Source organism: Balaenoptera musculus, chromosome 2, assembly GCF_009873245.2.
Source record: "Balaenoptera musculus isolate JJ_BM4_2016_0621 chromosome 2, mBalMus1.pri.v3, whole genome shotgun sequence".
Lineage (NCBI taxonomy): Eukaryota > Metazoa > Chordata > Mammalia > Artiodactyla > Balaenopteridae > Balaenoptera > Balaenoptera musculus.
In genome coordinates this window covers 108,757,702-108,783,360 of record NC_045786.1, presented here as the reverse complement: position 1 = coordinate 108,783,360, position 25,659 = coordinate 108,757,702, and the positions used below count along the sequence as shown (strand labels likewise).

Genomic DNA, 25,659 nt, shown 5'->3' with positions numbered 1-25,659 from the left:
AGTCCTTGTGGGATTTTTTTTTTTAATTCAAACAGAAAGTCACAAAAATTATAATCATCCTCATCAGTTCACTCAGTCCCATGTAATTAATTTTTTTTTTATCTTGATCTTTCGTTAGCACTTTTATGAATTCATCAGTTTTCCATTAGAGTTCTGAAAATGCTTATTCATTCAGTTCAGCAGTATAGTCAGTTACCAGAAACCTGTACTTGTCAGAATCTTTTCCATGAATTCCTTGAAGATGAAACCCTTTTATAGGAACATTTTTGCAAAAGCATCAGAGTACACTCAGAACTGTCTGTAAATGATAATTCTCTTTTTCATCCTGATATTGGTAATTTTTATATTTTGGTCAATCTGGCTAGAGATTTATCAATTTTATTTTTTCGAAGAATCGGCTTTTGGTTTCATTCCTTTTTTCTATTTTTCTGTTTTAAGTTTCATTGATTTCTGCTCTTTATTATTTCCTTCTGGGTTGTTTTGGGGTTTAATTTGCTCTTTTTTTCTAGTTTCTTAGGTAGAAACTGAGATTTGAGACCCTTTCTAATATAAGAATTTAATACTATAAATTTTTCTTTTATGTTTTCATTGATGTTGTATATTCATTTTCACTTGGTTCAAGATATTTTAAAATTTTCTTTGAAACTTTCTTTTTTACCCTTGGGTTATATAGAAGTATGTTGCTTAATTTTCAGATATTTGGGGATTTCCCACATATTTTTGTGTTATTATTGTGGTCAGAGGACACACTTAATATCATTTCAGTTATTTTAGATTTACTAAGGTTTGCTTTATGGGCCACAGTATGGTCTACTTTTGGTAAATGGTCCATATGCACTTGAGAAGAATATATATTCTTCTGTTGTTGGGTAGAATGTTCTACAAGTGTCAAATTAGGTAAAGTTGATTGACAGTGTTGTTCAGTCTATATCCTTGTTGATTTTCCGTCTGTTTTATAGGTTACTGAGAGAGGCGTGTTGAAGTCTCCAGGTGTAGTTATAGATTTATCTATTTAGCTTCAGTTCTCTCCATTTTTGCTTCATGTATTTTGAAGCCCTGTTAGATGTCTTTAAGATTGTTAAGTTTTCTTGATAAAGCGACCCTTCTATCATTATGTAATGTCCCTATTTATCTCTGGTAGTTTTCCTTGTTCTGAAGTGTACTTTGACATAAATATAGCTACCCCAGCTTTCCTTTTTTTTTGAAATTTAATTGTTTTATTTATTTTTGGTTGTGTTGGGTCTTCGTTGCTGCACACGGGCTTTCTCTAGTTGTGGCGAGTGGGGGCTACTCTTCGTTGCAGTGCACAGGCCTCTCATCATGGTGGCTTCTCTTGTGGCAGAGCATGGGCTCCAGGCACATAGGCTTCAGTAGTTATGGTGCACAGGCTCAGTAGTTGTGGCTTGCGGGCTCTAGAGCACAGGCTCAGTAGTTGTGGTGCACGGGCTTAGTTGCTCCGTGGCATGTGGGATCCTCCTGGACCAGGGCTCGGACCTATGTCCCCTGCATTGGCAGGCGGGTTCCTAACCACTGCTCCACCAGGGAAGCCCCAGCTTTTCTTTTGATAGTGTTTGTTTGCTATATCTTTTTCCACTTTTTTGTTTTAACCAGTCTGTAGCGTGAGTTTCTTGTAGACAGTATGCAGTTTGCTTGTGTTTTTTAATCCAGCCTGACAATCTTTGTTTCTAATTGGTGAGTTTAGACCACTTACATTTAATGTAGTTTTTGGTATGTTTACATACGTTTCTAACATTTTATTTGGCTTTTTTGTTGTTCTTTTTGTGTGTCTTTGTTTTTTCTTTCCTGCCTTTTGAATTACTTGAATATTTTTGTAGCATTCTATTTTAATTTACCTATAGTTTTTTTGACTCTGTCTCTTTGTATTTTTTAGTGGTTGCTCTAGGGATTGCAGTTAACTCAGAGTTAACGTTTAACCATTTAAAGTGAAATGATGAAGCCTTACAACTATGTAGATTCCTTTATCCCTGTGTTATAGTTGTCATATGTATTGTCTACATATGTTGAAAATCTCAAGATACAATGTTGTAATTTTTGCTTTCAGCAGTTTAATAGGGGAAGAATAATCTATTATATTTACCCAGATATTTATCATTTCTGTTGTTCTTCCTTCATTCCTGAAGTTCCATGTATCTCTCTGGTGTCATTTCCTTTCATCTTGAAGAACTTTCTTTAGCATTTCTTTTAGGAGAAGTCTTTTGGTGGTGAGTTCTCTTAGTTTTCCTTCATCTGAGAATGTCTTTATTTTACTTTCATGCTGTGAAGATATTTTTGCTGGATATAGAATTGTGTGGTGCCAGTTCTTTTCAGCATTTTAAATATGTTGTTCCACTATCTTCTGGCTTTTATGGTTTCTGATGAGAAATCTGCATTCATTCTAATCTTTGTTTCTTTGTGTTTTTCTTCTTTCTGCTTTCAAGATCTTTTTTTCTCTACCTTTGATTTTTTGCAGTTTGATTATGATTTGTCTGTACATGGTTGTCTTTGAATTTGTCTTATTTCAGGTTTAATGAGCTTCTTGAATCTGTATGTCTTTCACCAAATACGGGAAGTTTCTTCAAATCTGTATTCTGTACCAATTTTTTTCTCATTCTGGGACTGCAGTGGCACAAATGTTACTTTTTGATATGCTCCCTCAGATCCCTAAGACTCTGTTCCCCTTTTTACCCCCAGTTTTTTTCCCTGTGTTCTTCAGACTGGATAATTTTTGTCGATCTGTTTTCAGATTCACAGACTCTTTATCTGTCATCTTCATTCTGCTCTTGAGCCCATCCAGTGAAGTATTCTTTTCCCCACAAACTGTTTTTTCATTTCTAAAATTTTCATTTGATTCCTTTCATACTTTGTATTTTTCTGTTGAAGACTTCTGTTTCCAATCATTTCAAGAATTTTCACATTCAGGAATGTTCATGGAGTATAGTTATAATAGCTGATTTAGAGTCCTCTCTGATAATTTTAACAACTAGGTTGTCTCAGGCTTATATGTGTTGACTGTCTTCTTTCTTGAATTGGATAGATCATATTGTATTGATTTTTTGTGTGTTTTAGGTTGTTTTGGATTTTATCCTAGACATTTGGAATATTATATTGTTAGACTCTGGGTTTTATAAAAATCCTCTGGAGAATGTTGATTTTGTTGTTTTCTTTTGCATGCAGTCAACCTGGTTAAATTTAGACTGCAAGCTCTGTCTTGCTCTCTGTGGGTGGTGGTTCCAATGTCAGTGGTTTCAAAGCCTTTGTTATGGTGTTTGGGTCTACTTTGTGCACATGTCACTCAGAGTTTAGTCTGGGACTTGGGTGGTGGATTATGTCAGTGCAGTTGTCAAAGTGTTTGCTATTGTTTTGTTTTTTTTTTTTTTTGCTTTTGTTTTTTATCTTTGTCTTCCATATATACAGTTCAGAGGTAAGCTCAGAACTTGTGTCAGGGATGATTTTTCTAGCTCCTTCTTCTCTGAGATTTCCCCCACATCTTTCAGCTACCAGGAACCCTTTTTACTAGTGTTCTAGCTAGAAAACTGGGGATCTCTTGAAGTTTTCATCACATTTCCCCCACTCCCCACCCAACCTTCAACCCCCTTGTACTGTCATATACTTTCTGGGACTGGAACTGCCCTCAGTGTGAAAGTAGTAAGAGAAAAGACAGAAGAAAAAATAACATGATTCCTTTCATGCTCTTTTGGCTATAGGGGCTCCTTTTCTTAGTTCCCAGTTCTCCCAGGGCCTTAGATGCTTGTGCTACCTCTACTGCACTGTGCATGTATCACTCAGAGTTTTGTTTGGGGCTTTCACCTGGGTCTGGCCTTGAGGCCAGACTGGGAGGAAGATACCCCAGGAATTTCTCTTCATACCCTCTGGCTCACAGAGGCCCCTTTTCTTGGTCCTCTCAGAGTTCTTTTGTACCCCCCTGCTACATGGTTTTGGGAGTTGGCCTGTCCAGGGATCAAAGCTGGAAAAGAAAGGAGGAAAGGAAAAAAGCCCTTGAAACTCACTTCCATCATGGGTCATTACGTTTTGACTTCCTTCCCCAATCCATCTGCTGTTGTCTAGCTTACTTCGGTTAACAGATTTTAAGTTTATTTTTGGGAGTTATGAAGTAGGTTTGTTTCAGAAATTTAGAAAAGTCAGAAATCTAGAGAATGAAAATTATAATTGCACCATCTAGAAATAAGCCATTTTAACTTTTTGCTCTAGTTTCTTTGCATAGTTTTATATGATAAACACCATAATGGATATATTTTTCCCTTTTTCTTTCTTTAATTAATTAATTAATTTATTTATTTATTTTCGGCTGTGTTGGGTCTTCGTTGCTGTGTGTGGGCTTTCTCTAGTTGTGGCAAGCAGGACTACTATTCGCTGTGGTGCACGGGCTTCTCATTGCAGTGGCTTCTCTTGTTGCAGAGCACGGGCTCTAGGCGTGTGGGCTTCAGTAGTTGTGGCATGCGGGCTTAGTAGTTGTGGCACATGGGCTTAGTTGCTCCGCGGCATGTGGAATCTTCCCGGACCAGGTCTCAAACCTGTGTCCCCAGCATTGGCAGGCGATTCTTAACTACTGCACCACCAGGGAAGTCCCCCTTTTCTTTATGTATTTGTATCATTAGTTCTTAGTAAACAGCTTTAAAAAACCTGCATAATCTGCCATACGGATGTGTCATATGCTTAATTATACCCTTGTTATTAGATATATAGGTTATGCAACAATGAGCATCTTTGTACACACATTTTTGCCTGATGGTATGTTTTTTTGAACTGCTGACTTCAAAATTACATGTAAGAGGAAACCAAAATTTCCTTATCTGCTTGAATTAATATTTAATTGTTTTTAGAAGTCTGACAAAATATGTTCATATATAATTACCTTCTCATGAGTAATTTCAAAGTGGAACTGCTATTGGTAGTGGACCTTGTGGTTTTTGATTGTTTTGAACTTTACAGTTGATTGCAGGAGAATCTAATTGAAGATAATGTTACAAGTTTTTATTCCCTGGAGGAATGAATGAGTAAGTTAGTGAATTTTGATTTTTTTTAATAAATTTATTTATGTATGTATGTATGTATTTATTTTTGGCTGCGTTGGGTCTTCATTGCTGCACGTGGGCTTTCTTTAGTTGCGTCGAGCGGGGGCTGCTCTTCGTTTTGGTGTGTGGGCTTCTCATGGCGGTGGCTTCTCTTGTTGCGGAGCACGGGCTCTAGGTGTGCGGGCTTCAGTGGTTGTGGCTCATGGGCTCTAGAGCCCAGGCTCAGTAGTTGTGGCGCACGGGCTTAGTTGCTCTGCGGCATGTGGGATCTTCCCGGACCAGGGCTCAAACCCATGTCCCCTGCATTGGCAGGAGGGTTCTTAACCACTGCACCACCAGGGAAGCCCCTGATTTTTATCTTTTAAGAGAAATCAGAATGGAAATTTTATAAATTTATTTATTTTATTTATTTTTGGCTGCGTTGGGTCTTCGTTGCTGCATGCGAGCTTTCTCTAGTTGCGGCGAGTGGGGGCTACTCTTCGTTGTAGTGCACGGGCTTCTCATTGCAGTGGCTTCTCTTGTTGTGGAGCATGGGCTCTAGGCGCGCGGGCTTCAGTAGTTGTGGCTTGCGGGCTCTGAGTGCAGGCTCAGTAGTTGTGGTGCATGGGCTTATCTGCTCTGCAGCGTGTGGGATCTTCCTGGACCAGGGCTCAAACATGTGTCCCCTGCATTGGCAGGCAGACTCTCAACCACTGTTACACCAGGGAAGTCCCCCGGAATGGAAATTTTAAAATAATGTTAATATATACCCAGTTTGGTAGTTTAATTTATTTATTTATTTTGTATCTGCCTTAAGTACATGTTCATACAGAAATAAAGTCTGTATTGGAAATACAGAAATAAAATGTGAGTGTTGAATTTTGGGGGGGGCTTATTTATGACTTTTGCTGTTCTAATTAGAGATTTTGTATATCCTGAAGTATTTGTCTGTGTATATGTATATGTATACATCTTTAGATTATTTTTGTTTTCTTGGTGGAGGTTTGAATATTCTGTGTTTCATTTTTAAAGTTTATTAAATTCTGTCACAGCCAGCCAAATTTTATGAAATAAAGTTTTTTTTTAATATTTATCAATTTAGCACAAATGTAAAGGTAATATCATTTTTAGTGGCCTATGAGTGGGGTAATAGGTACTCTAAAATGCTTCTGATGGGAGTATACAGTGGTATAGCCTCTTTAGAAGTCAGTTTGATAATATCTGTCAAACCAAAAAATGTACTCACAGAAATACTTCTGAAGGGACTTCCCTGGTGGCGCAGTGGTTAAGAATTCACCTGCCAATGCAGGGGACATGGGTTCAAGCCCTGGTCCGGGAAGATCCCGCATGCTGCAGAGCAACTAAGCCTGTGCGCCACAACTACTGAGCTTGTGCTCTAGAGCCCGCGAGCCACAACTATTGAGCCCACGTGCCACAACTACTGAAGCCCGCGCGCCTAGAGCCTATGCTCTGCAACAAAGAGAAGCCACCACAATGGGAAGCCCGTGCACCGCAACAAAGAGTAGCCCCCGCTCGCTGCAACTAGAGAAAGCCCGCACACAGCAATGAAGACCCAATGCAGCCAAAAAAATTAAATTAAAATAAATTAATTAATTAATTAAAGAAATACTCAGAATCTTTCCTTCATAAATACTGGTACAGGTGTGCAAAGATATACTTCCAATATTGTTCACTGCAGGACTGCTTCAAGTAGTAAAAAACCTGGAAACCATCTAAATGGTTAACAGTGTATGGCTATTCATTATATTGACTATTATGTAGACATTAGAAAGATTGAACTAGACCTAGTCATATTAATGTGGGAAGGTGGTCACAACATATTGATTAAAGAAATGAGCAAGTTATAGGATGGTATTTGTAGTATGATCCTACTTGTAAATAACAAAAGCTTGATGACCAGGCACTGGAATCATCTGATGACTTGTTCTCTCACATGCACTTGAATACTGGCTTTTAGTTGCATTTGTTAAACATCTCCTGGCCTTGCAGTGTGGCTGATTGGGCTTCCTTACAGCATGGTGGTTGTGTTCTAAGAGCAAGAGTCCTAAGAGAATCCAGTAGAATTGACTTAGTGTTCGAAGTCACAAAGTGATAACTTTCACTGTAATCATAAACCTGCCTGGGAACATAGACCCTCTCAGTAGAAAGAGTATCAAAGTCACCTTGTAAAAAAGAATTTATGGATATGTGGGATGGGAAATAATGTGGATATCGTTGGAAAATACAATCTGCCACAGTATATAATTCTTCAAGCCTCCATCCTTTGCATATACTATTCTCCTTACTTAGAAGACAGGAGCTTGTCTGCTTGGTAAACTTCTACCCTATGGTTTATGGAGCATCTTTTATGTGCTAAACACTATATTTTATATACTTTATACCAAGTTCTTGCAGTAACTCTTCAAGGCAGAGAATACCTTGATTTAACTCAAACTTCTTCCTTTTTTTGTGAGGTCTTTCTTTCCCCAAATCCCCTGAGCTGAGCTTTCCCTCTCAGACCTTTTTTTTTTTTAATTGAAGTATAGTTGATATGCAATATTACATAATTTATCAGTGTACAACATAGGGATTCACAATTTTAAAGGTTATACTCAATTTATAGTTACTGTAAAATATTGGCTATGTTCCCTGTGCTGTACAATATATAGCCTTGTAGCTTATTTATGTTACACATCGTAGTTTGTACCTCTTAATCCCCTATCCCTATCTTGCCCCTTCCCCCTTCCTTCTCCCAACTGGTAACTACTAATTTGTTCTCTATATCTGTGAGTCTCTTTCTTTTTTGTTAGATTTACTAGTTTGTTTTATTTTTTAGATCCCACGTATAAGTGGTATAATACAGTATTTGTGTTTCTCTGGCTTATTTCACTTAGCGTAATACCCTGCAAGTCCATCCATGTTATTGCAAATGGCAAAATTTCATTCTTTTTTTATGGTGAGTAGTATTCCATTGTGTGTGTTTGTGTGTGTGTGTGTGTGTGTGTGTGTATTACATGTTCTTTATCCTTTTTTCTGTTGATGGACACTCCAGTTGCTTCCATATCTTGCCAGTTGTAAATAATGCTGCTGTGAACATTGGGGCACATGTATCTTTTCAAATTACTTTTTTTGTTTTTGTTTTGCATATATACCCAGCCAGCTGTGGAAATTGCTGGGTTACATGGTAGTTCTATTTTTAGATTTTTGAGAAACCTTTATACTGTTTTCCACAGTGACTGCACCAATTTACATTCCTACCAACAATGTTCAAGTGTCCCCTTTTCTCCACATCCTCACCAACATTTGTTATTTGTGTTCTCTTTGATGATAGCCATTCTGACAGGTGTGAGGTGATATCTCATTGTGGTTGATTAGCATTTCTCTGGTGATTAATGATGTTGAGCATCTTGTCATGTGCTTGTTGACCATCTACATGTCCTCTTTGGAAAAATGTCTGTTCATGTCTTCTGCCCATATTTTTAATCAGGTTGGGTTTTTTTGTTTTTTTTAAATTTTTTATTTAATTATTTTTGGCTGCGTTGGGTCTTCATTGCTGCCCGTGGGCTTTCTCTAGTTGTGGCGAGCGGGGGCTTCTCTTGCTGTGGAGCACGTGCTCTAGGCGTGCAGTCTTCAGTAGTTGCAGCATGCAGGCTTCATTAGTTGTGGCACTCGGGCTTAGTTGCTCCGAGGCATGTGGGATCTTCCCCGACCAGGGTCGAATCCATGTCCCCTGCATTAGCAGGCGGATTCTTAACCACTGTGCCACCAGGGAAGTCCCAATCAGGTTGGTTTTTATTTGGATGTTGAGTTGTATGAGCTGTTTATATATTTTGGATATTAAACTACCCCCCCCAAACTTTTAATGAAACTGCTTCTTTCAGGTTTTTATTACAGCACTTGTTATATTTATTTTTACTTACTTAAATTATATTTCTCTCTATTAAACTGAATTTTTTGAAACTGGGATTATTTTCATGTATTCATTTATCAAATATTTGAGTGTCCACTAGATAACAAGTACTGGACTTGGTTGTAGGAGAACAGAGATAGATAAGGTACAGACCTTGCTATCAGGTAGCTCATGTTTTCATGGATGAGACAGATAAATGGGAAAATATAGTTTGACAGATGCTTCTGATAGATGGGTTTCACTGAATGTTCTGAAACCACCCAAGAGGAACATAACTGAGAATGCGTGGTGAGGTTTGTCTAAGGCAGGCTTCCTAGAGGAGGTACTCTCTGACCTGAGTGTTCCTAACATTTTTTAAATTTAATTTTAAAAGTTTCCTTGAAAAAGGAATACAAGTGAAACAGAGAAGAAGGGGATAAATGTTTCTTGCAGAGGGGACCTGTTCAAGGCCACGAGGATCTGGAAAGTCTAGTGAGAGATTCTAGTTGGAATTCAATTAAGATATTAAACAGATTTAGGAGGTAGAACCATCAAGATTAGGTGTTGATTTTTGTATTTTAGAAACAGGAGTTTGGAAGAATTTTATGATTTTTCCTTGAGTGACTGGTTGGATGGCAGGTTAGAGAATAAATAGTATGGTTTTTGGTAGGGAAACTTTGTTTAGTTTTGGCAGGTTGTGTTTGATGGTTCCTGAAACATCTCTAGGTATGACAGGTGAGTAAAGGAGGCAGTTGGGTCTGTAATTCTGGGCTTCAAGAGAGCAGTTTAGACTAGAGTCTAGATTTGGTGTTTTGCTTTCTATGGGAAATGAGAGATAAAAGTGGATTCACTTTTTTGTGTTGTGGGAAGGTGTGGGGCAGGGGAAGGAGACCTGATGGGGGTTGGGCTAGGATGAAGGCATGTGTGTGGAGGGGTGGAGACATAGTAGTGAGGGGTTGGGCATGGGGGTGGAGAGGCAGATCAGTTTGGGGAGCTGATGGAATTCTTTTTTGTTTGGTTTCTCTTTCCATAAGCAAAAAAGTTCTTATTTTTTCTTGGTATCATTCATTCAACAAATAAAACTTGAGTATCTTCCCATATTCAGAGAACCCTGTTGGGTGCTGTGTGAAATACATCTCTGTTCCTGAGGAGCTTACAGATTTTTAGGAGAGAGTTACAGTGGACAACAAAAAATGAAATATAAATATAAATTGTCAAAGTAAATTAAGACAAAAAACAGGAGTCCTGTTTTGAGTAGTTAGGAAAGGTAAGCCTGAAGCTGAGGAGGTAACATTTAGGCTGACAGAAGGATGGCAAAGAACCGGCCATGGGAAGAGTTGGAAAAGCATTTTAGGCAGAGGGGTCAGCACACACATTAGCATCTTTATGTGTCTTTATCTTTCTATCAGTCTGTAGAAAACCATGAGTTCATACCAATACCCCCAGTTCCAGTCTAACACCTCAGGGTTCATTCTAGTTTTCTCTTTTCTATGTTTCCAACTCCAGTCCAGTAAGATATCTGGCTCCCATTATCCTCAGTATATTTATTGATTTGATCACTTCCCTTGTCTGTGTCAGTTGCCCATCACTGAGGCGTTCCCCTGCATAGATGCCCTCTTTATGTTGCTCATGCTCTTACACCTTAGTCCAGACTGATCTCCTTCTCCCTCTAGAAATACTTTCCTCAACACTAGTGCTAAACCTGTCTCTTATGTGGATGTCTAAGTGGCTACTTCAGTAGTTCAGACAAGAGTTTGAAGTTAGCTTAGATTACGTTTGTAAAAGAAGATGTGAGAGAAGTGGACAGATTTACGATATATTTTAGAGGGAAAATTGGTGGGATTTAACTAATGGATTGGATGTGTAATGTGAGGAAAATGTGGGGGGAAACTGAGGATGATTCTCAGATTTCTGGGTTTCTGGATGGTTGTGATATTTACAAAGGCAGTGGTTTGGAGGTGGAGGCACATTTGTTTTGAATATGCTCATTTTACGATGCCTGTGATAATTCTAAATGGAGATAGTGATAGTGATTTAGTTGGTCTGGGGTAGAGATAACATTTTGGGAATTTTCGTGGTATGTGGATGAGATTTATAGCTATGGTGTATGAACAAAGGGAATAGATGAGATGAGCTAGAGAAGAGAAGGGAGTTTAGGACTGAGGCTAGAATGGAAAACTAAGGGAGTAACTAAGCCAAGAGAAAATTGAAGAAAAGGTGTGAGATACTCGTTGCAGACACTGGAAGAAATGTAGCAGAATTACTGGGCATTGTGTTTATTTAATATTGGTGATCACAGATTTATAATGAGTTTTCTTGATTATGTAAATTAGTTTTTTAGTTAATCTCTGTTGACATGGATACAGACCTGGGAAAGTTGTGGCTGTGGTTGTAGCCCAGGACGAAGGGCAAGGAACGCGAGGGTCTTGTTCCTAGAAGATAGGCAAGTGCTTCCTGAATAGCCATGAAGCTCAAGTTGGATTTAAAGGCCCAGTTGAAGTATCTATCAACACAGGGTTTCTTTGGAAATGATTCTAGGAAATTGTTACTAACCAACAAGTGAAAAGACAGTTTTAAGGTCTTATAAATGTTTATATCACAGTGACTGTCTTAAAGCAGGTTATCCAGCAGAGTATGTTAAGCAACAACACTTGTTAGTAATTTGTTTTAGTTGCAATATGAACTTTCAAGTAATATAACTATAGTTCTTTCAATTATTCTGTACTTTTCAGAATTCATTAATTACTACTGACATGTTTTTCTCTACTTTTTTTGCTCAATTTATAGTTAATTTGTATTGTTGAGATGTTTGTAAATTGCTTTGGTTCTAAATTGAAAAATTAGTGAATATGCCTAAAATACCTTCTCATGGTTTAAAAAGTAACTCAAGAGCTAGAAAAACAAAAATTTTTTCCTGTCTAATAGCCAAAAGTTACAACAGATGTTTTGTACCATACCTTTAAAAAGTTCACAAAGCAGGTTTTCATTATACCTGACATAAAATAAGCTCTTTTAAAATATGTATGCAGGATATTTTTGTTTTTCTCTTAGAAATAAAATTGATCACAGTTAACAGCTGAGAACCTATGTTTAGAACTTTCTGTGTGGTTTTTTTTTTTAATTGGCCCCTGAGCCATACTTGTTCAGGAGATTCGTCACATTTTAGGGAACACAGCAGGGATCATAGTTATTCCCCAAATAAGCAGATACCACATTTCCCCATGAATTATAGATAGTTATACTGAACATTTCTCTTAAGTTTTGTGTTTTGATGTCCAGTTTTTGTACTGTGTAAGATAGATGGATATTTTCTTATTTTTAATATAAATCATATGGTAGATCCATTCTTGTCATTTGATGTGAGGACTGTCAACTTAAAAATTTTATTCTTTTTTCAAAAGCTACTGTTTTCTAAGGCAAAAAACATTATTTTTAAGAGTGTGTTGTTCCTCAGTAGTATTAACACTTTTACAATCTTGTCTCTTTGGTTTACTACATATGCCAATGTAGAGAGCAGCAAAAATACTTTAAGATTCTGATATGCTAGTCAGTCTTCTGATCTTACCTGAGAACTATCAGACTATCTCCATAACCTAATCTTAAAGCATTTCCTCCTCAGAAAAATTATTAGTGACTATGTGACCTAGGTTGCCAGTGATGCTGGCTAATAAAAATCACCTGTGTTTAATCAGTGACTGGTCAGTCACTGAATGCAAGAGGTCTTCTAAAATCTTTGATAATATTCCTGCTGCTGGACCCCTTAAGTGAACATCATTCAAGCAGATAATAAAGGTTAGAGTTACTTTGACGTTCATACATTACAGATATTTTTTAAAAGCTACTAAAGATATGTGCACACTAAAAATTGGAGGAAAAATAATTCCACCGAAACGTTGAGAGTCCAGCAAGCCCTTCTGTATCCCTCCACATATCCTCTGTATCTGTACCATTTAATATAAGGAACTTGAACATCCACAGATTTTGCTATCCACAGGGGGCCCTGAAATCTTTCCTCCTTGAACACCGAGGGATGACTATAGTGCCCTTTGTGTTATCTGTAGCTCATTTAAAGTTTAGTCTGTGCAGATAAGTTAAAGTATTTGATGGCATGTAACTGAGATCTCTACTAAATTAAATTATGGTCTTTTATAATTTAAGTGTTGATAAAATATTGGTTAAAAAATGCAAAATGTTCTTTTGATAAAACTGTCATGCAGGTTTATATAGCAGGTATTAGCTATTCATAGGAGGGAAGGGGAGCTAACGTTAATTAGTTTAATATGGTGCCAAGGTACTGAGCTAAGTGTTTAATGTATATAATTTCATTTAATCTTCATAACATCCATATAAAGTAGATATTGTTTAGATACTATATTTGCTTTACAAATCAGGACCAGAAATGCTACATAGCTGTTGTTCTATGTATTACTCTGGTCTGTTAAACCCCAAATCAGCATTTGTTCCCATACAACATGAATTGAACAATGTCCCTGGCATTCAGGAACTCTTAATGTAAATAAGGAAATAAAATGATACATTAAACAGTGTGGGAACTGTTTTTATGAGGCTTTAGGAACATGAAAGTACCACCTGACTATTTGGGGAGGTTAGGGAAGGTTTTACAGGGTTGATGTTTGAGCTGAGTATTGAATAGGAATTTTTTTTGAACATGGTTTCATGTTAATTCTGCTACTTTAAACTGTTTACAACTTTATATTTTCAGCAATGATGAAATTAGCCTGTGAGTATTATTATGGAAGCAAAAGCAATATGAGAAATATTACCTAATATATATGCAGAAGCAGTATTGAGCATGATGTATTATGATATAGTTTTTATTATCTGTTACTTTGGTGACTTTTTGATGTTAAGAATTTAGTAATCCTAGGTGAAATATGATTTCTTTCACTACAGATGTCCTCCTCGCACTTTCTTACCAGCCCTCTGCAAAATTTTTCTTGACGAAAGTGCTCCAGACAATGTGCTAGAGGTGACAGCCCGTGCCATAACATACTACCTGGACGTATCTGCAGAATGCACTCGAAGGATTGTTGGGGTAGATGGAGCTATAAAAGCACTTTGCAATCGTTTGGTTGTAGTCGAACTTAACAACAGGACAAGCAGGGACTTAGCTGAACAATGTGTAAAGGTAAGTCTTAATTATTTATTGGCCCATTTGAAGATCACTTAGAGAGTAAAAAATATATTTTGAAAAAAAAAAAAATTCTTTCCGTGGTTGAAAACAATGGAAGTCACAGTCCTTATGTACCAAAGGAGATCCCATATGGCTTGGGAAAAGAAATCTTATATTTGAAGGAAAATTGTAGGTCACTGATAATGCTTTTGTGTGTTGCCTCAGTGCTCTTTGGTTTCTGGTAGCCACTAACACTTTGAGATAGGTTATTTCTGTTCTTATCCAAAATGATTTTGTATGCATGCAGTAACAACAGGAACCATGACAACTAACACTGACCACCAGGGCTAGGCATTATTTTAAACACTTACATATATTAACTCTCATTTAATCTTCATGACAACTCTGTATGAGGTAGGTGCCACTAATATCATCACTTCTGTTTTATAGGTGAAAAAAATTTAAGCATACCAAGATTAAGTAACTTGCTTGGGATGATGCAAGTAGTTAGTGGCAGAGAGCCAAGATTCAAAGATTAGGAATTTGAAGATCAGGAAGTCTGGTTCTAGGGCCCATGAATTTAATTGTTTTGCTATACTCCTGTTAGAGTTAGCGGTTTTGTTTTATTCCTGATGGGACTAATTATAAACTTTATGTTACTCTAAAAGCATCAGTACTGGTGAGTAGTTTATTGGAAGTACTTGGTGAACACATTTAGATTTTATGTGATTCTCTTTTTTGATTCCTGTTTCATTCTTTTTATGATTCTTGCTGCTCTAGGTCAGCAATTTTCAAACTTTCTGTCTCAGGATCCCTTTACAAGTCTTAAATTATTGAGGACCCGCAAAGAGCCTTTGTTTATGAAGGTTCTATTTATATTTACCATATAAGATATTAAAACTGAGAATTTAAAAATATTTATTCATTTATCATAAAATAACAAACTCATTATGTGTTAACATACATTACATTTTTAATGAAAATCACTATATCCTGAACAAAGAGAAAATTAGTGAGAAGAGTAACATTGTTAAGTCTCGTTTGAAATGTGTGGTTTAATAGAAGACAGCTGGGTCCTAATATCTGCTTCTGCATTCAGCCTGTTGCTATATCACACTTCATATAACTTTTAGAAAATGCTGCCTTACGTTCCTGAGAGAATAGGAAAGAAAAAGACAATTAACTGTTATAGTATTATTATAAAAAAAGTTATAACTTCAAGGACCACTGGAAATGTCTTCCCCATGCTTTGAGAGTTGTTTTTGTAGGTGTTAATATCTTGACTTTCTGCCTCTGTGTTTATAGATTTATTTCTGTCTATGGCCTCAGAGGAAGAGGTATTCGTTTTTCTGTTCAGAGCTTTTCCCCCTCTTATTCTCTTGATCACATCACTTCATTTTTCTTCCAGGACTGGGGTTTTACGCCATTGCATTTATTCACTGACCTATATTTTCAAACTCTTTCTTGTCTGTTAACACCCTGCTCTCCCTTTCTCTGTTTCCTTTGCAGATTATTCTTATTTAATTCATTCTTCAATGGTAGTATTTCCTAAGGTCCTGTTTTTAGCTTCTTAAATCTGTATAAACTTTGCCTAGACAATTTCATCTGTGAGCATCAATACCATTCATATATAAATATATGCCCTTCACATCTTTATCTCTAGAACTGACCTCTCTCTTGAGTTCTAGACTCCATATTCAAAGGCCTGTTGGACATATTCAACTGGATGTTTGAATTCATTGTCTTTGATTACAGATAAACTCCTCTCTTGATAAATGACATCAACTTGTAGCCAGTCGCTTAAGACAGAAACCTGTGCTTTATCTTTTATTTCCTTTTTTCCACTCCACACGTGTAATTAATGATCAAGTGCTTTTCTGGTTTATTTCCTCCTGTTTGTCCCTGCTGTTATTGCCTTAGTTAAGCCCTCATCCTTTCATGAATATTAATGCTTGAATTTTTGCATTTGCCTCTACACTCTCCCTGTACCCTGCTTCCCACAGATGTTAACTGGAAATCTGATCATATTATTTCCCGCTTAAAACATTTTTCTTGCTTACAGAATAAAGTCTAAATTTCTGGTATGCCTGTAAGACCTGTGGACCCTGTTAACTCTTTAGTTCTACCTGAATGCATTAAACATCAATATAATTTAGAAAATAAAAGTGATTTTTAATGTCTTAATATTCATAGAGTAAGTGTGAGGATGATGAATAATGTAATAGCTGGCGTTTATTGAATTTTTTAATGTCTAGGACCTTTATAAACTTTTGCTAAATTACTTGTAGTTCTTAGCTTGCCATGCAGGTTTCACCGCCTAAACCTATGCTGTCCAATATGGTAGCTATATGTGACTACTGAACACTTCAGATGTGGCTACCCCAAATTAAGGTGTGTTATAAGTATAAAATATACATGGGATTTTGAAGACTTATTACATAAAAGATACCAATAATTTTTATATTGATTACATGTTGAAATAATGACACTTTGGATATATTGGGCTAAATAAAATATGTTAAAATTAATTTCTTCTGTTTTGCTTCACTTTTTTTTTAACAAAAGTTTATTCTTTTTTTTGTTTTTTAATATTTATTTATTTATTTTTATGTGGTTGAGCCAGGTCTTAGTTTCAGCAGGCGGGCTGCTTAATTGTGGCTCCCTGGCTCCTTAGTTGTGACATGCGAACTCTTAGTTGCAGCATGCATGTGGGATCTAGTTCCCTGACCAGGGATCGAACCCGGGCCCCCTGCATTGGGAGTGCGGAGTCTTAACCACCGCGCCACCAGGGAAGTTCTGAAAAGTTTATTCTTAAAGGTACAACAGGCTCCAAGTCAACACTTCATTCTAGCTGTAGGTAGCAGCATGTTATGGCAGGGAATCCAGATGTTTAAACGAGAATGGAATTAAGGATCACCATTGCCTCAGGCACAAGGAACAGTTTTTTGCCAGATTTCTTAATTCCACCTGTGGCCAGGGGGCCCTTCCCCATGGCCTTTGCTTTTAGCTCCTTGAGTTTCTTCTGCAGCTCTTTCTGTTTCTGCTTGAATGCCTTATCTTCCTTGGCCACCTTCTTGGGCTGCTTCAGGGACTACTTCTTGCCATCTTCACAGCCGGACACAGCTTCTGCGCCCCCTTTCTCAGACCCTGCCCTTTTTAAAATGTGGCTCCTAACCAATTTGGAGGGTGTATTGTTTTCTGTCATTCTAGAAAATTAAAATTGGACTTACTGTATTCTTTTGTGAATTTTGTTTTACTGTTGTAGGTGTTAGAACTGATATGCACTCGTGAGTCAGGAGCAGTCTTCGAGGCTGGTGGTTTGAATTGTGTGCTTACCTTCATTCGTGACAGTGGACACCTGGTTCATAAAGATACCTTGCACTCTGCCATGGCTGTGGTATCAAGACTCTGTGGCAAAATGGAACCTCAAGATTCTTCTTTAGAAATTTGTGTAGAATCTCTGTCTAGTTTATTAAAACATGAAGATCATCAGGTAACTACATCGCTCTTGTGTACTTTGTTTTCAAAATGTGATTTTATAGCGTCCACTAGTTATAACCATGATATCCAGTGGACTCTTGAACAGGGTGGGGGTTAGGGGTGCCGACCCTCCGCATGGTTGGAAATCTGCACATAACTTTACAGTCGGCCGTCCCTATCTGGGGTTCTGCAGCTGTGGATTCAACCAGCTGTTGATCGTGTAGTTCTGTAGTGTGAATTTAGTGGGGAAAAAAATCCACATGTAAGTGGGCCCATGCAGTTCAAACCTGTGTTGTTTAAGGTTCAACCTTAGTGCAATATGAATTTTTTGCTTGATGAGCTAGAGATAATTTCATCTTCTCTTTCTCTCATCTTATATCTCTATGGTAATCTCTTTTTGTTTTGGCAATGATACGTTTTAAATTATAAAAGTAGTATGTGTTTATTCTTAAAATTTAAACATTTTAGAAGTATATAATTTTTAAAGCTGCACTTATACCCAGTGTAATTTGTTGGCTCAGCACAGTTTTGTTGGCTTAAAAGGGTAGTTTTCATTGAAGTAAAATAACAGTATTTAAAATTTTATATGTGTAAACTTTTGTTATATTAGCATCTTTAGAAAATAAAACTTGACTTTTAATGCTTTTTTACCATTTAGATGTTAATTATTTTCAGTTGCTGTCCATCGATTATCTTGGCAAAGTTGTACGTAATAATAGTAAATATTTGTTGAGCTTTTACTGTTCCTCTAGGTTCTTTACATATATCATTTCATTTGAGCTCAGACAATGAATTATAAGTACTGTTACTATTCCCATTTTACAGATAAGGGAACTGACGCCTTGAACAGTTAAGTAACATTTTTAGGTTATACAGTTATCAGAATGTGGAGCCAGGATTCAAACCTAGACAGATTGTATGCTTTGCTACAATTGCCTTTCTTAATAGTCTCAGTATTGAAATAAACAATACTGGTCATTTTTAGATGAATTTTATCCATATGTATATTCTTTACATCATTAGGTTTCAGATGGAGCTCTGCGATGTTTTGCATCACTAGCTGACCGATTTACCCGTCGTGGTGTTGACCCAGCTCCATTAGCCAAGCACGGATTAACTGAGGAGCTGTTGTCTAGAATGGCTGCTGCTGGTGGTACTGTATCAGGGCCATCATCAGCTTGCAAACCAGGTCGCAGCACCACAGGAGCGCCTTCCACAGCTGCAGATTCCAAATTGAGTAACCAGGTGTCAACAATTGTAAGTCTGCTCTCAACACTTTGCAGAGGCTCTCCAGTAGTAACGCACGTAAGAGTGTTTTTGAATCTTATTTAATCTTTCAGAAGAAGTATTTTGGTGTAGTGCAAGTATGCTAAAACTTTTTTTCTCCCATTCTCTTTTTAGGATCTCCTGAGGTCAGAGCTTCCAGATTCAATTGAAAGTGCATTGCAGGGTGATGAAAGATGTGTCCTTGATACCATGCGTTTGGTTGACCTTCTCTTGGTGCTGTTATTTGAAGGACGAAAGGCTTTGCCAAAGTCTAGTGCTGGATCCACAGGCAGAATCCCAGGACTCCGGAGATTGGATAGTTCTGGGGAACGCTCACATCGGCAGCTTATAGACTGTATTCGAAGTAAAGATACCGATGCACTCATAGATGCAATTGACACAGGAGGTTGGAAAATATTTTTTAAAATATAAAAAGAAAACTGTGAGATAAGGAATTATATAGGCAACTTCTAGTTTCTAGATTTTTAATTTTTTTTTTTTAATTTTTAGCAGTTGTGCCAGAAAATAGAATGGCCAACGTATTCTATATCCTCTCCTCTCCCCATGTATATAAATTATCAGCCTGGTGCATGGTAAGATCTGAGTAAATGCTTGTTGAATAAGTAAATGAAATTAACCTGTCTATTGCCAGGAGATCATACCAATTCTAAGGTTAAGTGGAGATTGAATTTAGGGCTGTTGTTTTCTCAAGATTAATGGAAACTGACACAAGTGAATTATCATTATATATAGTAAATTTTTTTTAGACTGCTTCATGAGGTGATCAGCAAATATAAGTTGGTGAAAAATGCTTCTGTGTCATCAGACTTTTGTTTTCTTTTGATTATAGATGTGGTTTAGTTTCTTTTCCTCAGTTACGGCGTGAGGCAACTAATACTCTTGAGTTTTATTGTATGTTTGTTTTTTTGTTTCTTATTTTATGTTTATTTTTAATAAAAATTTTAGAATACTTTTTCTTAGCAGAATTTACATTTGCTGATTATTTACTACTTTATAGTTGACCTGAATGTTTAAAATTGGCTGTGTATTTAGTGATTATTAATAACAATCTTTAAATGGTTCCCACTTTAGAAAAGTTCATTATTATTTGTTGACTTTTAAAAAGATTTATTTTTTTCCTTCAAATTTCCAGCCTTTGAAGTAAATTTTATGGATGATGTAGGTCAGACTCTATTAAACTGGGCCTCTGCTTTTGGAACTCAGGAAATGGTAAGCTAATAAATAAAAGCTAATGTTTTAAATCAAAGATAGCAATATTAATAAGGCAACTTTATGATTCTCCATCATTTTACAGGTAGAATTTCTTTGTGAAAGAGGTGCTGATGTTAATAGAGGTCAGAGGTCATCATCATTACATTATGCTGCATGTTTTGGAAGACCTCAAGTAGCAAAGGTAAAATCCAGGTTTTTAAATTATTGATTTAATATTTAACATTTACATGGTTCTGAAATTAGAATGAAATGAAAACTTTTATTCTGATAAGCCGTGCTTCCATGCTATCTCCATTTGCTCCATTTCCCTATCCCCACTACAGGTAAGCGTTTTTGATTGGTTTTTTTTGTTTATCTTTTCATTGTTTCTTAATACAGATGCAAGCAAGAATAAATATGTATGCTTATTTTCTCCTTATACAAAATGTAACATATACACTGATTTATACTTTGCTTTTTTCATCTAATAATACACATTTTTCATTTAATAATACACAATGAGACTTCTCCCTATTAGTATATAGAGAGTTTTTGTACATCTGTATACTTACCATGTGTGAATGTACTGCAGATTTATCCAACCAGTCATCTATTGCTGAAAACTTGTTTTTTTCCTGATTTCTTACTCTTGGTAATGAATAACTTTATACATGTTTCTCTTATTTCTATTTATCAATATAGCAAATATTTTATTTGCCGAAGAACATAATATCTTTGACTCTTAGATTAGCAAAGGACTTTGGAGAGTTCTTTTTCTTTTTCCTATTTCTGTTTTGTTATGTTTGTTCCTTTGTTTTGTCTTTTAGATTCTTTATATAAATGAAATCATACAGTATTTGTCTTTCTCTGATCGACTTACTTCATTTAGCATTATACCCTCTAGGTCCATGCATGTTGTCGCAAATGGCAAGATTTCATTCTCTTTTATGGCTGAGTAATATTTCATTGTGTATATATATACACCACATGTTCTTTTTCCATTCCTCTATCGTTGGGCATTTAGGTTGCTTTCATATCTTGGCTGTTGTAAATAATGCTGCAATGAACATAGGAGTACACATATCTTTTCCAATTAGTGTTTTCATTTTCTTTGGATAAATATCCAGGAGTGGAATTGCTGGGTCATATGGTAGTTTTTTTTTTTTTTTTTTTTTTTTTTAATATTTATTTATTTGGCTGCATCGGGTCTTAGTTGTGGCATGTAGGGTCTTTCACCACGGGGTGCAGATTCTTTCTAGTGTGGAGTGTGGGCTCCAGAACGCATGGGCTCTGTACTGCAGCACGCGGGCTCAGTAGTTGCGGCACATGGGCTTAGTTGTCCCACGGCATGTGGGGTCTTAGTTCCCCAACCAGGGATCAAACCTGCGTCCCCTGCATTGGAAGGCAGATTCGTAACCACTGGACCACCAGGGAAGTCCCTGGTAGTTCTATTTTTAATTTTTTGAGGAATCTCCATACATCCTTACTGTAGATTTTTTTTTGTACAGTTAGGAGAAATTGAGGTCCAGAAAGGTCAAATGATAAGGGTTGAACCAAATGTATGATCTAGGTCTCAAGAATCTTCATATTGTGAAGGAATTTGTCATAATATATTTGCTAAGAAGTCAGGCACACCTGATTCAAGTCTCAACTCATTAACAAAAAAGGCTGTCTGGCCTTGGACCAGTTTCTTAAGTGTGACTTATAGTTTTATTAATAAAGTGTATATACACTCCTAGTATTTTATTTATTTATTTATTTATTTATTCATTTATTCATTTATTTATTTATTGTTGACTGCGCTGCGCAGCATTTGGGATCTTAGTTCCCACAGGGAATGAAGCTGTGTCCCCTGCAGTGGAAGCGCAGAGTCTAAACCATTGGACCACCAGGGAAGTCCCTGCTAGCATGCTTATTGTGATAATTAGGAAAAAATACATGAAAAGCACTTAGTATAGTAGCTGGCACATTGTATGTAGATGTTTATTTATTTTATTTATTTATTTATGGCTGTGTTGGGTCTTTCATTTCTGTGCGAGGGCTTTCTCCAGTTGCGGCAAGCGGGGGCCACTCTTCATCGCGGTGCGCGGGCCTCTCACTATTGCGGCCTCTCTTGTTGCGGAGCACAGGCTCCAGACGCGCAGGCTCAGTAATTGTGGCTCACGGGCCTAGTTGCTCCGTGGCATGTGGGATCTTCCCAGACCAGGGCTCGAACCCGTGTCCCATGCATTGGCAGGCAGATTCTCAACCACTGCACCAACAGGGAAGCCCCTGTAGATGTTTAAATGGTAGCTGCTACTATTGTCACAGTATTGCTAGTATTGTCTTTACACTGTAAGAAGATTTTTGTTAACAACTTAGCTTTCTAGATGGTCTCTTCAAGCTCGAATTCTGTCAGTTTGAATTGGTTAATTTTTAGAGAATGATGTTCCTAAGGGTGGTAAAAATTTTTATTAAGCCAATTTTTTTTTTCGAACCCTTACTGTTTTGCAGTTATGGGTAACTGAGTGGGAGAAGGAGCCAAATGAATTGTATCTAACCTTAACCTATCTTGATTATACATCAGCCTGCAATGAGCTATAGCTGCCATTACTAATAATGATATAATAGTGCTCACCAAGCACTTATTTTGTGCCAGCCAGGGTCTTAAGCATTTAACATGTTTTATCGTTCTTCACAGGTTCTTCTGTTTTTTAATTGAGTCTAAGATATTACCCAACCCCCCATACACATTTTAACATCTTTTAACTAGGAAAGTCTTATAATTGCTATTGGCCAGATAGAAATTTCAGCATAGTTGTTATTACCTGTCAATTCGATACAAATTGTGAAATGGATTTTAGTAACTTGAGTGAAAAATCCTTTCTGATAGAAGAGCACGCTCAGTAATGCTGTGTCACTAAACTCTTTATGGCACAGATGACAGCATTGTGTGTAGAAACACAAATATTGGTGACTTCGGATCAAAAAGAAATTATGAACAATTGTACTCAGAATGTGAAGTTACAGAAATATCTTATTATATTTCTTTCTTTTTTTAAAAAAAAAAAAACCTTTTAAAAAAAATTTATTTATTTATTTATTTATTTTTGGCTGTGTTGGGTCTTCGTTTCTCTGCGAGGGCTTTCTCTAGTTGCGGCAAGCGGGGGCCACTCTTCATCGCGGTGCGCAGGCCTCTCACTGTCGCGGCCTCTCTTGTTGCGGAGCACAGGCTCCAGACGCGCAGGCTCAGTAGTTGTGGCGCACGGGCCTAGTTGCTCCACAGCATGTGGGATCCTCTCAGACCAGGGCTCGAACCCGTGTCCCCTGCTTTGGCAGGCAGACCCTCAACCACTGCGCCACCAGGGAAGCCCTTATTATATTTCATTTATTTTTTAAATTTATGTTTGTCCAAGTAATACATGAAAAAAAAATCTAAGTTTATAAAAGTTCTTTCAATAAGTTAAAAAAAATATCCAAGCAATAGGAAAACACTGTTGCAAAATTAATTGGCATTGTTTTTTCTTTCTTAGTAGTACTTAATTATAATCTCTGTCAGATTATAATATCAGATTATAATATCAGATTATAATATCAGATTATAATATCAGATTATAAGTATCTGTGGCATCCTAGATTTGATGAAATACTGAGTTATTCTGATTCAGACTTCAACAGTTTGGAATTTTTAGCCAGTACTGCATACTTTTCTGATGAATGTATGTACTCACTTATTTGTCAGATATATTGTGTTATAACAAAGTTCAAAAAGCTGCAGCTCTGAGGCTGATAGGAAAAATGTGAGATGTGTTCTCTGTTCAAAAGAGCTTACAGTCTGCTGGGGAGAGAGTCCAGTGTCCATTAAAAATTGGTGAATTTCCCTGGCAGTCCAGTGGTTAAGACTCCAGGCTTCCATTACAGGGAGCGCAGGTTTGATCCCTGGTTGGGGAACTAAGATCCCACATGCCACGCGGTGTGGCCAAAAGAAAAAAAAAAATGGTGAATAGTGCGAATTAGTACTTAAGACCTAAATTTGGTAGTTCATTCTAGAAGAATCAATTTAACTTGGTAATTGGCAGTATACACGAAATGATGAAGATGATTATCACACCGCAAACTGAATATTAGTACCTCTGTTAAAGTAAGGAAATTGACTGGAGCAGTTTGATGGAGAAGATGACAGGTTCAGATGTGAATGTACTTAATTTGAGATGTTAATAAATAAGCAAGTGACATTAATCTATAAGTTTTTTCAAGATATAAATAAACCACTTTTAAGGTGTTGTATGCAAAGGCAGAGATTTGAATTGGTACCTGCTTGATTAATTCTGTAAGTCTGCAGTCTGAAGTATGTCAGTGCAATCTAAAGTTTGCAGAATTGGCTATTGAAGAAATAAGGTGTTAATTATTATATCCACATTAAATGCTTTTCTTTTCTAGACTCTCTTACGGCATGGTGCAAATCCAGATCTGAGAGATGAAGATGGGAAAACTCCATTAGATAAAGCTCGGGAAAGGGGCCATAGTGAAGTAGTAGCTATTCTTCAGTCTCCAGGTGAGTGGTAATATCTTTCCTTTTAAGCCATCTGCTATTACTTTTCAGCTCCACTTCCATAGAAGTAGCTTTCTGTAGACATGTTAACATTATATAAAGAAATCATTTCTGTGAAGTCAAATAATTACATACACACACACACACACACACACACTTATATTTGATAAACATTTAACAGTGTACTATTCTGTGTTCTTTGAGACTGTGGCTGCATACTTCCAAAAAGGCCAAATCACAAGTTTAAGGGGTGTGGGAATGTCATAAAGAATAGTTGCTTATTGCATAGACAAAGTACTTTGACCAAATTTTTAAGTTTTCACAGAGTAGATGAATGCAGAGTCTCTGTGAAATATTTTATGGAATCAAGTGGAGTATCCAAAATTATCTCCTTAAGTTGTGATTCAGCTTCTTGGAGGTACTAATGTTCTTTAGTAGTTTTACAAACGCCTTTGATAGATACAACATCCTAATTTGTTTGACTGTTGTTAATTAGGGTAATTATAGTTGATTTTATAGTACATTTTAATATTTTTTCATTGAAAGAAAAATTTTCCAGAAAAGTATTTTATTGAACAATATTTGTCTGTAGGTGATTGGATGTGTCCAGTTAATAAAGGAGATGATAAGAAAAAGAAAGATACAAACAAAGATGAAGAAGAATGTAATGAGCCGAAAGGAGATCCAGAAATGGCACCCATATACTTGAAAAGGTTACTGCCAGTATTTGCACAAACATTTCAGCAGACTATGCTGCCTTCTATAAGGTAGTTATCCGTACTATTTGTATTTACTAGTTAAAATATGCTAATTATATACCTTTATTTATCTCACTTTTCCAGAAGGATGTGAGGTTTATTTTAATATTGAAAAGGTATGGTAAGAATAAAAATTAGATTGGAGAGTTAAATCTTTCCTTCTGATGATCTGACTTAAGAGAAGGAGTTTAGAAAATTAAGAAAACTAGACTAACACAGTTTTTGTAGCTCTCTGAATATCAATTCTAGAGGAATTTTTATAAGTACAACAAACATTTATTGAGCTTTATGGAGGCCTTTTTGATAGAGTCAGTGTAAGCTGCCCACTGGAGGAGTTCCCAAAGAATTAAGACTTGGCCCTGTTTATGTGCCCTTGC

At 36.7% G+C, this 25,659-nt stretch overlaps 1 protein-coding gene and 1 pseudogene across 5 annotated transcripts in view; one reads left to right on the top strand and one right to left on the bottom strand.

Annotated features, from left to right (window-relative positions):
- HECTD1 (HECT domain E3 ubiquitin protein ligase 1) overlaps nucleotides 1-25,659 on the top strand; it is a 96,650-nt gene that overhangs the window by 10,475 nt on the left and 60,516 nt on the right. For all 5 annotated transcript variants that reach the window (XM_036842421.1, XM_036842425.1, XM_036842423.1 and 2 more), the window contains exons 3-10: nucleotides 13,816-14,050; nucleotides 17,301-17,528; nucleotides 18,539-18,820; nucleotides 18,917-19,187; nucleotides 19,935-20,011; nucleotides 20,097-20,195; nucleotides 24,413-24,527; nucleotides 25,117-25,291. In XM_036842421.1, coding sequence (XP_036698316.1) covers nucleotides 13,816-14,050; nucleotides 17,301-17,528; nucleotides 18,539-18,820; nucleotides 18,917-19,187; nucleotides 19,935-20,011; nucleotides 20,097-20,195; nucleotides 24,413-24,527; nucleotides 25,117-25,291 — 1,482 coding nt within the window. The remainder of the gene's footprint in view (nucleotides 1-13,815; nucleotides 14,051-17,300; nucleotides 17,529-18,538; nucleotides 18,821-18,916; nucleotides 19,188-19,934; nucleotides 20,012-20,096; nucleotides 20,196-24,412; nucleotides 24,528-25,116; nucleotides 25,292-25,659) is intronic.
- LOC118891140 lies at nucleotides 16,926-17,240 on the bottom strand (annotated as a pseudogene).